Here is a 12,699-nt window from a genome sequence, read left to right on the forward strand (position 1 = left end):
CTAGGAATAGGTGTGCAGCCTCTTCAGGGACTTGTTTCAGTATTTCTCAGTGGCGTGATCAAGTTCTTACTGATGTCTCTGGTGGGATGCAGAGGTGAGTTAGGAGAGGTAAGTAAGGGAGAAGTGCTATTTTTTCAGAAAAATAAGATAGGGATGGTTAAAGAAAGCAAATAGGCTACAAAGAAAATTAACTGGATCTAAGTAAAGAGTTGATGTGAAATAGAAGCAGTTGAGGAAGATAATGGAGACAAGGTAGGACTTTGAACCCATGCGGAAGTGGAGACAAAGGGTGGTCTTGTATTCATTATTTTTATTATCTGTATCATCTGTTGAATACTAATAATTGTTTTCTCCAGTGTGCTAAAGAAAATAAAATTATGAGGATTAGAAAAGGAATCTTTTTTTTTCTTTATACCAGATAAATTTTAGAGTTAGAAGCAGTATATACTTAGTTCAATGTAGATTCTGTACAAGAAAAGGATTCAACAAATCAAAAGCATTAGGTCTAGAGCTGTGAAATACATTGATTGATCCATACCATCCATGGGGATTTTCACATAGGAGAGGTTTTAAAAAGTTCATGAAAAGATTAATATTATCTTTTAATTCCATTTTTTCATGAACTTTTTGAAGTATTTGTCTTTTGAGAGGGGAAAGATTAAGAGAGGGGGTGAATGTTTACCATCATAACAATGAATAAAACCCTAGACAAAAACATTTGCTGGATTATTGGCTGTCTTAAATCAGGTTGCAGAATAACTAGCTAGTAGATTATGCAGAAATTGTCCAGGAGTCAATTTACCCTATTCAAAAAGATGATTTAAAAGAAGACATTATCGTTGCCTTTTTCTCCTTATGAAATCTTTTTTCACTTTGAAATTTACGTATTTTGAAATAATATTTGAGTTTCAATTTGATGATTACTTAGGAACTAATAAAATATAGAGAACAAATGGAATATCATTTTTTTTAGTTATTTCACAAAATTGTCTTTTTACATAACCTACAAACTATATTACAGGAAAAAAAAAAGCTTAACAGTAAAGGAAATGATAGATATTGAAAAAGGAACTATGTTCTTAGTGGAGTTTTGAGTATAAGTTTCTTAGGAGTTTTTGGTTATTTACTTTCTATGATTATTATATGCTATGAAACAAAAAGGGGCTGTAATTATTTTGGTTTTGTTAAATAAAATCTATATGTAATTTTATCATTAAGTATTTTAGATATTTATGCCAGAATTCAGTGTATTTGTGATGCTAATGATTCACAATTAACTTCATTCCTGTACTTAACTATCTTATAGATTTTTGTTGTTGCAAATTTTAAAACTTTTTGTAATAGAAGATTTCAAGGAAAAAAACCTAAGTACGGGAAGGTAGTTATCACCCAGCTTCAGTAGTTATCAACTAGTGCCCAGTCTTTTTTCATCTTGCAAATCTGTTTTAGATTAATGTCCCTTCAAAATGTTCTGTTATTAACATACTTTAAAATAAAAAGATTTTATAAATTTGATTGGCAAGATGAAACCTTTTTTTCAAAAAACAATTACTTTGTATTACGCTATAACTTTATTTGGGAAAGATTCTTTGGCCATGTCCCAGCTATATTTATTTCTGAGGTAGACCATGTAAAAATATAATCATATTTTCCGCTCTTTCATCACTTATTAAAGGCAAAGATTGTTGTACAGACTTAATAAACTTAAATATGATTTGCTTTTTTACAAAAATTCAACAACCACTACAAAGCCTATAAACATATAGGATCTTACCTTTTTTCTTTTGTTTCTGAGACTGCTCTGCTAAAGGAATTTATTCTTTCTTCTACACCATTAAAAAAAAGTATGTCATGTGGTTGCATTTCACTTTGTTTTAACCTTTGTACCCAGTGAACAGGTGATTAAAAGAAAAAAAAAAAAGGTAGACTTCCTTAGCAAAAGATTGACTAGAAGAATAATTTCTTAAAGTTGTCTTTGACTATTTTAGTGTAACAACGCGGTCTGCTTAACCTTTGTGTTTCTGAATTACTCTTGAAAAATTCATTAAAATATTAACAATTTTATCTTGTAATTTAAAGTGTATAATATTGAGAATGCATGCTTTTGAAAGATATATTGTTGCCAATGTATTTTGTGTTAGTCCTAAAGGGATTTTGTGTTTAGAATTATTCAAATTGAAAAGATATTATGAAGTTTTATATTCCTTTGAGTTTCAACTTTGTTTACTCATTTTTATGATGCCGTTGGTGGCTTTATTGCCAAGTTATAATAGGAGCAAAGTGCAAAAACATCAAAAGACCTGACACTTGGCCATTATATGATCTTCAGAAAATGAGTTACCTTCCTTGTGCTGTAATTTCCCTTCTGTAAAATGGAATACTGTATGTCATTAGTTTCAGTTTAACTACAGTAGATACAGTAGGAAGAAACATTGTTGGTAGTGAATAATCAAAGAATTTACTATGAATTAATTCCAAAAGATGAACTCCTCTGGTCTTCAGTATCCTTAATCTATGAAATAAAAAGATTGAAATAGGTGATATTCTCTTCTTGAAAGTTCAGTGAATCCATATACCCATATAAATTGTAGCATCAGCAAACACACTTGTTATACAGTAGTAACTGGGGTTCAACGAGAAGGTGTCACTCCCTGTCCAACAATGAGACAAAAATAAATTGAAATTCCAGGTTGTCCGTTACATTATGTTCATCTTTAATTTGCTTATTATGAGATGTTTGCAGGTAAATTTCTGAGTTTAGGTTATTATAGTAGTAGGATTTGAGTGTGGAGGGGATATATAGATCAATAGGGCTTAGCTGGTGATTGTGAAAACAGTAGAAATTGATATCTAGGAGTGAATTAGAATAAATACTGGTAGATTAATCAGATTTTGAAACCCAAAATAGATATTTATGGCCTTGAGACTGAAAATTTATGTTCAGTAAAGATTTTTATATGTAAATTTTGAAGTATTTACATGATAAGTGGCATCTCATCTATTATTTTTTCAGAATTTTTATCCTATCAATAATTGACCTTGCATAGGAAATAAGTAGGATATTGTTGGTATTTCTTGTAATTATATGCTAAAGATGGTTATTGCTTCCAATAATTTCACAGTTATTACTTTTATATTTGTAATGTTTCATTTATGTTTCTAGAGAAATTAGCTTATTATTTTACAATGCTAAAATATAGCAGTAATTTGTGAAATAACTATTTAAACTAAAGTAGTAGGTAAAAGAGAATTTAGGCAAAGCATATTCTTAATCTAAAGCTATGATTTTTTTAAAAAAATTAAATCACACTACAGTTCTCCATACTCTCCAGTTCAGTCAGAGTTGCATTGCTTTATATGATTTATATGGCGGACCTCCATACATGATTTCATTTGATTGAAGAATTCTTCCTTAACTAAAGGATGTTTGAAAATTACTGTTTTAAAACTTAACTGTCTTATTTGTCTTTTGAGGGTATGGTATGATAACAAAGGATAAGGCCTTCAAGGTTTTCTGTGATAATCTGTGTGTTTTCTTAATAAAGTAAAATGGATAGTAAGGAAATAGAAGAATTTGGGGATGGAGAAGAGAAAGATATAAAATAAGTTTGTGCTGATGGGATCAAATTATATATAGGTCAAATAAAATTTTTTATGTACACTTATAAGGACTTTTCAGTCACACAGTGTGGTTGTTATTTCTTTAAGTACCCTATTAAATTGAGACGGTGACCTGAGTAAAATTATTCTATTATTTTTCATCAATAATGCTTTTTATTTTAGGAAAGAAAACCAAATTAGAAGTGTCGAAGAAGAAATTGAACAGGAAAAACAAGCAGCAGAGAGCATTATCAAAAATATGTCTTCCGAAAAACAAGTCGAGTATATAGAGATGAAAACCACAAATGAGAAATTGTTGCAGGTAATAGTAATTACTACTATATGTCAGGTATATAGCAATCTTGATACTAAACGTATGATCTGAAGATTCACAGAATCCCCTGAGAGCTTGACTAGACCTATTGATTAGAGTCCTCATTTTCACAAGTCCCCCAGCTGATTCATGTGGATATTGAAATTTGAGACACACTTATCTAGAAAACCTCATTTTCTTTTTTTTTTTTTTTTTTTGTCTTTTTCGTGACCGGCACTCAGCCAGTGAGTGCACCGGCCATTCTTATATAGGATCCGAACCCGTGGCGGGAGTGTCGCCGCGCTCCCAGCGCTGCACTCTCCCGAGTGCGCCACGGGCTGGGCCCTAGAAAACCTCATTTTCTTATGCTGCTTGATGACCTAGCTTTTACTATATCATTTGTTCAGTTCTATGCATCCTTCATTTTTGCATGTCATAAAGATACATGAAAACACTTGTATTTTTATGGACTTTTAATAGAAACATTAAAAGGCCTCATAGACCAGAGCCATATTTATATTTACTTTCTTTCCTTTTCCTTCCTGCCTAATAAGTAGCAAACATTTTACCTGCTATGACCCTGATTTGAATGACTATCGTTTCTTAATCATGTTTTTTAAATAAGCAATTTAGGTACCTGCTGAAGGGTATATTGAGAATCTTCATGATGGTGCCATTTTGTGCCCTTAACTAAAGGTTTAGCAAAGAATTAGGCCCCATAAATGCCAATTTTAGTTTAGTTTTAGTTTCTCAGGCATTCCTTCACTGACAATTTACTTTAGAAAAGATTTATAAGATAATGAAGCTTAAAGAAGAGTATTATTGAGGTGCCAAAATACTACCAAAATGTAGTTAATCTTGTACAGGGGTTTGAATAAGTAATCAGTTTAAGGATCTTATGCTAAGAGTGAACTATATTTGCGTATGTGTGTGTGTGTGTGTGTGTATATGTGTATGTGTGTGTGTGTATAATATAGGCCTTGGCCCTAAAAGAAATTAGGCTAAAGGAATGAAAGCATGGTTAAAAATCAAAATTAAAAATCATAACTTTAAATAATGGTGCCATTAATTTGAAAGCTTCTGATATTTAATGTTCTCAGAACACAGAAATGATTCACTGTAAAAAGCTACCTTTAACAAGCTCATAAAAATTTTTTGAAGGTGCATGGCAAAGTTTTTAGGAATAATGAAAGACATTGGCAAAATTAGAAATAATGAAAGAAATTGGCAAAATTAGAAATAATGAAATGTTAATAAATTTCTAATCAAAATGCAAGATACTTGTTGAAGATGTTTACAAAATTTACCTTGTCACATGTGTATTGAAATGTTGATAAACAAATTACTGTTGATGTAATTCGTATTTGGTTTTTTTTCTCCTCCTTAGGAATTAGACACACTTCAGCAACAACTAGATTCACTGAACATGAAAAAAGAGAGCCTGGAAACTGTAAGTATAAAATCAAATAAGGGTACTCATGTTACTCAGCTATGAAAGATAATTCAGCTAAGTATATTAAAGGAACTCATTTAAGTGCATTTTTATTGAAAAATATTTAATTTACTAACAGGAGTTCAATAATTTTTCTTCCCATTCTGGACTGCAAGGATCCTAGTTTGGTAAGAAATTAGACCTATTGAGTACCTACTATGTACAAAACAAATCCCTACTGGGGCATGCAAAATCTAATGGCAGTTTAAAGCAAAGATGCATGCAGAAGAGACTAAAAACAAAAATGGGGAGAGTTCATTACTTGAAGGGTGTAAAAGCTTGCATTTATTTTTTTATTTGTTTATTTAAAACAATTTTTAATTTATAAGACAGAACATGTTTATAGAAAAAAAAATTGAATAAGATGAAAGTAAAAATGTCTGTTTCTTGTCCATCTTTCCAGACAGAATTACTCTGCCTTTTACTGAGTGTTTACCATGTGCTTTTCTGAGGTCTTTATACATATCACCAGCATAGTCATTTAATCTTCACAACAATCCTATAATCCTGCCTTGATTTTACAGTTGTAGAAAACTTCAAGTGGGGATTTATACTTGTTATGCTATCTGCAGCTTTTTTTTTCACTGTAACATATTTTGAATGTCTATTTTTATCAGTTCTTAGAGATTCCCCTTATTATTTTAAATTACTGCATTGTATGATTATAGTGTAGCCTCGTAGATGAACAGGTTGTTTATAGTTTTCTGGGATTATAAACAATGATTCAGTGAAAAACATACATTTTATGTAAAGTTATATTAGTATATCATAAGATTAATTTCTTATAAGAGGGCCAAAAGGTACACATTTCTAAAATGTTGTGAAATTGCAAAATTGTCTTGTAAAGAGGTTGTTCCAATTTCTACTTCTAAGACTTATTGTATAAGATTGCTTATTTTTCCCCTGTACTCAGTGATGGAAGCATTATCCAACTTCTTCGATTTTTGCTAGTTTAATAGGTAAAAATTACTACCTTGTTTTAATTTTCATTTATTTATGCATATAGTTGAATAACTGTTTATATATTTGTTGGCCAATGAATTTCTTTTTCTGTGAACTACCTTTTCATACCTTTGGCACTTCAGTAGACTGTCTGTATCTCAAACCTTGCGTGACTTTCCTGATTTCCTATGGATTCAGGTAAATATCATGATGATATGATTAGTAACAGTTGTAGATTGGCAAAATTGCTGTCACCTAGCTTGCAAAAGAAATAAACGTGAGTATTTTGTAATTCATTCTTTTGAGAATTTGCTATTAAAAATTGTTTAGAGAGCGTGCCGAGGGGGCCTAAAAAGGGACCAAGGGTACATCCCCTCTGCCTGGAAGCAGGCAAAGAGCATGCTAAAAACATCTCTTCTGTGCAGGTGGCCCACCACAGCCACTGCCACAGTGATGTCTACTGCAGAAATGGCTCAAAGCCACAGCAGTAGCCACAGACACAATGCAAGCAGCCTGCAGACACTCAACTACATTGACACAAGGAGTGTCACCGGTGGAGACTGGAAAAAAAAGAAGGATGTTTCTCTCCTCAAACCCCTCTCCAGAGTAATAGGAGAAGCAGTTACTCTACCAGATGACCAGACATCAACGTAGAGATACTAGAAATACAAAAATCCAAGAAAATATGACACCACCAAAACAATACCAGTACTTGTCAAATACCAGACCCTATATAGCAGGAAACCCTTGGAAAGACTGAAAAGGAATTCCGAGCAACAATCTTGAAGAAACTCACTGAGATACGAGAAAACTCAGACAACATAATGAAACAAGAAAAAAATCCAGGATATGAAGGAGGAAATTTAGAAAGAGATTAATATCTTAAAAAAGGAATGTAGCAGAACTCATGGAACTGAAAGATTCACTAGTGAAATAAAAAACACAACTGAGAGCTTAAGCAGCAGGCTAGAACAAGTAGAAGAAAAAGAATTTCTGATCTTGAAGAATAGTCTTTTTGAAATAACCCAGGCAGACAAAAAAAAGGAAAAATTTTTTTAAAATGAAGACAATCTAAGAGAGCTAGCAGACAACCTTAAGCATACAGACATTTGAGTCATGGGTGTTCTAGAAGTGGAGAAGAAAGGAAAAGGCATGGAAAACCTATTCAATTAAATAACTGAAAACTTCCCAAGTATGGGTAGAGATATGCACATTCAGATCCAGGAGGCTCAAAGATCCCCAAACAAATTCAATCCCAAAAGATCCTCTCCCGGACACATTAAGGTCAAACTGGAAAAGCTCAAAGACAAGGAGAGAATCTTAAAAGAAGCAAGAGAAAAGCATCAACTCACCTATAGGGGAGCCCCTATCAGACTAAGAACAGACTTCTCAACAGAAACTGTACAGGCCAGAAGAAAATGGGATGGTATATTCAAAAGACTAAAAGAAAAAAACCCCAAAAACTGCCAGCAAAGAATACTGTAGCCAGCAAGGCTATCCTTCAGAAATGAGGGAGAAATAGTGTATTTTCCAGACAAACAAAAACTGTGGAAGTTCACCCCACCACATGACCAACCCTGCAAGGATTCCTCAAGAGAGTCTTGCATCAGGAAACTGAAAAATTATAACTACTCATCTTACCATCTATATAGTTCTGTTCAAACTTCTGTTTTTTTCATAAGTCAGTCTTTGTAGGTGGCATGTTTCTAGGAATTATTCATTTCACCTAGATGATCTGATTTATTGACCAACAATTATTCGTAGTACTCTCTTATAACCCTTTTGATTTCTGTAAATTTTGTTATAATGACTCCTATCTCATTTCTGACTTAATTATTTGAGTCTTCTCTCTTTTTTCTTGGTCTAAGTAAAGGTTTGTCAATTTTGTGGATCTCATCAAAGTAATGATTTTTGGTTTCATTGATTTCCTTTTTTTTTGTTTTCTATTTTCTATTTCTTTTATCTATGCTCCAATTTTTATTATAATCCCTTTGCTAAGTCTGGGTTTAGTGTGCTCTTCATTTTCTAGTTTCTTAAGGTGCAGAGGTGATTGTTGATCTGAGATCATTCTTTTTTATTAATGTTTTCATTTACATTAAATAAATTTCCCTTTTAGCAAAAAAAAAATTTTTTTTTTTAAGTTCTTTTTCAGTAATTTCTTTGGAGGTTTATCTGGAGTTTAAACATATCTAATTATTTTTAGTGCAGTTTTTCTTCCTGCTTTTTCACTTAGTATTACATTTTGAAAATTTGTCTTAACTCCTCTTCAAAGTCATGATTTTAGTAACTGCATTATATTACATTTTAAGGAGGTCCATAATTTATTTAGCCATTCTCATATTGTTAGACATTCAGTTTATTCCCAGTTTTTTACCTTTATGTAACTGCCTTCCACATTTAAAAATATATTTTTTTCTTTAATTATTGGCTTACAGTTTTTGGTGGAAAGTGTATGAATATTTTAAAGACTTCTATTTACGAATCCAGTCTGTTCTTCAAAAAAGTTTTACCAATTTATACTTACTCTAGAGGATTTTGACATTGTTTCTCTCATAGTACCAGTATTATACAGTATCTTTTCAGTTTGAGAAATGAAAAATGTCATTTTTCTGTTTTAATTTCCATTTCTATGAACACCTTAGAATGTATTTATTAGCCACTTGTGTTTCTTTTGGTTGTGTGACTTGTCTGCTTATGTCCTTCACCAAATTTCTGTTAAGATTTTTCTAATTCATTTTTAAGAGTTCTTTATGCATTAAAGATGTTAATCTTTGTATGTTAAATTTTTTCATTATCGATTGACTTTAAATTCAGTTTTTGATGCTTTCCTTCATTTATATGTTGAGAAAATAATTTTCTATCGAAACATTAAATAAATTTTAAAAATTTAAATTGTTTAATTAAAAATATTAATATGAATTTTTATGTCTAGTCTACCTGGAGGGATACATGATTTTTATTTGCTTGAATCTCTGTGGGGAAGGAAATATACTTCAAGGAGAAAGAACCACATTTAATATTAATATAGCCAGTGTATAGAATTCCTCACTGTCTTTTTTGGAGTGGGTCTTGAGAGAGAATCAAGTCTTCTTTCACTTGGCAAATTTTTTTTTTTATTTCCCTCCCCCCCCTTCACTTGGCAAATTTAGTTTCCATAGGGAGAAGTGTAAACTATAACCTTAGATTTAGTTTTTGTACTGATCTCACTCTCCTTTGGCATCACTACATGAATACCTAAAATAACATGAGTTTTTAAAAATTACTATATTTTCAAATCAAGAAAACTTAAATCACTAATTTATTTAACTTTTGCCAGATTCCTTTTATTTCTGTTTATTTATTTACTTATTTTGGACTTGTTCTTTAAGAAAACATTATGTCAGGGAGCAGTCAATTGAGTGGTATTTATTGAATATCTACATTGTGTTCACTACTGTATGTTATACTTATTTTGTTCACAGGGGTATGAAAAGATAGGTGAAGGTTTAATGTGAGCTTGAGTCTTCAGGAACAGTTTTATCAAGATGTAATTTGAACAAGTTAATAGAATTGTTAGGCAAAAGGAAGGAGAAGATTCTATGCAAAAGAATAACTCAAAATGTTTACATTTTTTCTGTATGCATTTTATTTGTTTTTTTTTTTTTAAAGATGACTGGTAAGGGAATCTTAACCCTTGACTTAGTGTTGTCAGCACCACGCTCTCCCAAGTGAGCTAACCAGCCATCCCTATATAGGGATCCAAAACCGTGGCCTTGGTGTTATCAGCACCACACTCTCCCTTGTGAGCCACGTGCCGGCACTTCTCTATGCATTTTATTATCGTGCCTTTCCTTTCTCTTATCTGAAGCTAATCCGTTACTTGAGCTGTATATTTAACCCATTGCTTATGGACTTTCAACCATTTCCTTTGTCATCTTTTTCCTTTTTTTGAAGATTTCTTCTACTTTCAAAAGAGAGTTCTTCTCTCTTAAGAATTTAGTCTTGTTCATGCTGTGGGCCTGCTTTCAAATATCATTAATTCATACCTTTGTTAACTTGGAAAAGTTATTTAGATATCAGATCCTCAGTTTCCTCATCTGTACCGTGGAGATGATAGTAGTATCTTGTAGAGTATTAGAGATATAGCATATAAAGAATATGTAGTAGAGTGCTTGGCACAGAACAAGTGCTTAATAAATAATAGCTTCAAATGTCTTTTTGATTATTGTTATCACCACCACCATTCCTAGCTCTTTTGGTTAGCTAATAAAATTTTTTTATTCCTATTTTCTCTTTGTGAACAGTAGAATTGTGGTAAATACACAAAACTATTTTACTTGCATGTATTAGTTTCCTAGTACTGCCATAACAAATTATCACAAACTGGGTGGCTTAAAACAACAAAAATTTGTTTTCTCACAGTTCTTGAGACTAGGAGTCTGAAATCAAGGTGTCAGCAGAGCCATGCACCCTCTGAGACTCTGGGTAGAATCCTTCCTTGCTTGTTCCTAGCTTCTGATGGTAGCTGTCAGTCTTGATGACTCCTTGACTTGCAGCTGCATCAATCCAATCTCTGTGTCAGAACATGGCATTATACCTGCGTGTCTCTGTTACATCTCTTCTCTTATAAGGACACCAGTCATATTGGATTAGGGCTTATCCTAATGACCTCATCCTGACTTGACTGTCTGCAAAGACCCTATTTCCAAATAAGGTCAATTTCACAGGATTAAGAGGTTAGGACTTCAACATACCTTTCTGGGGGACATAATTCAATCCATAACATTATGGAAAAGATTATATATGACCTATTCTGGAGGAAATATCTTTCCTCTAAAGAGCTCATTTTTGGACTTTGAATCAGGCATTGTGGTTTACGTTGTACATATATTGGAACATTTTCTTTATCCTTCCATTGGTAGAGATGTACTATATTTGTTCAGGTCTTATATTTAGAAAATAAGGTTACCAACTTCTTGTGAATCTTAGACTGAAAGTAGCTTATGAAAATATACAGGAATTTACTTTTATTTTTCAAATTTAGAAATATGCTTTGTAACATCATTGAATACTAATGATATTTGATATCTGTATTTAAAGATACTTGTAGCTTAAATTTATCCTTATTCTTATAAACAAATCTGTTTGAGAATACATTTTGATAAAATACTAATTAAATGTTTCCCTTTTCTGTTCTTTCCAGGAAATAGCACACTCCCAAGTAAAACAGGAGGCTGTATTGCTGCATGAAAAACTTGATGAGTTGGAGTCCCATCGAGATCAAATGATTGCAGAAGACAAAAGCATGGGATCTCCAATGGAAGAGAGAGAGAGATTACTTAAGCAAGTAGGAAAAACAAACATACTTATTTTAATATTCGGGTTTTGGTAAATGCGATTAGTTCTGTTTGAGATCTGAGTTGAACGTAAAGCCAATAAGTTTGTTGTCTAAAAAAACAGTGAAATGTTAGTTTCACCAAAATTACTGTGAAATACTTGATCAAGAAAATCTAGATGAAAGTCGTTTTCTCACATAAGCTGTGTTTTGGTTAAAATCCTCATTTTATATGATCTTTGTGCATATTTTAGCCATTTTTCCATTTTTTAGACCAATATTAGGAAAACTTGAAACTCTTCTTTATATAAATAATTAGATAATGTTATTGAAGATATGTTTCATTATTCATTTTTGAAAATGAAGTGTCCCAAGGCTAATAACTTTTTGTGGTTATTACTTTTGGTGCATTCATGAAGGGAATGGAATTAAAATGTCCTATGAAATTATAATATGTCACAAAGTCATGTCACATATATTCATTGTCTTTCTTACTACCCCAAGGCTGGCTATAGTTTAGCTCTAAGTTATAATTAGCTTGTTCTTTATCCTGAGACACTCTGACTATAAGGCCCTTAAGAGAACTGCATATATATTTGGGCACAGCTCCAGTCAGGAACTTCTTTGTGGTGTTAGATTGAGTCCAGGTTTGAAAGAAACTAGGGATCAATTCAAGGACTGAGTATTAGAATCATTCCATAAAGGTATTAAAATCTAGAACCTCCAAAATTACTTGAAAAAAATCACTGGAGGCAGGGGTGGAAAGAGTGATCTTGGGGTAGGATTTGTCAGATAAAATACAGAACGTCCAGTTAAATTTGAATTTCAGATAAGCAATGAATAATCTTTAGAATAAATATATATGTAAGGATGACAAAGATTTTCCACATGTTACCTCATACATATGTACCCTAAAAGTTATTCATTCTTTATCTGAAATTCAAATTTAACTGGGTTTGCTAAATCTGGCAACCTGGGGGGCCTGAAGCTGTGTTAACTTGATGATGACTTGTGGATAGGTATGGGTATATCAGTTAC

At 32.2% G+C, this 12,699-nt stretch overlaps 1 protein-coding gene across 1 annotated transcript in view; it reads left to right on the plus strand.

Annotated features, from left to right (window-relative positions):
* The window catches only part of IFT74 (intraflagellar transport 74), an 85,267-nt gene that overhangs the window by 33,150 nt on the left and 39,418 nt on the right, over positions 1 to 12,699 (plus strand). The window contains exons 8-10 of the mRNA XM_063081154.1: positions 3,784 to 3,922; positions 5,301 to 5,363; positions 11,530 to 11,673. Of these exons, the coding sequence (XP_062937224.1) occupies positions 3,784 to 3,922; positions 5,301 to 5,363; positions 11,530 to 11,673 (346 nt within the window). The remainder of the gene's footprint in view (positions 1 to 3,783; positions 3,923 to 5,300; positions 5,364 to 11,529; positions 11,674 to 12,699) is intronic.

The sequence above is a fragment of the Cynocephalus volans genome, chromosome 16, assembly GCF_027409185.1.
Source record: "Cynocephalus volans isolate mCynVol1 chromosome 16, mCynVol1.pri, whole genome shotgun sequence".
Lineage (NCBI taxonomy): Eukaryota > Metazoa > Chordata > Mammalia > Dermoptera > Cynocephalidae > Cynocephalus > Cynocephalus volans.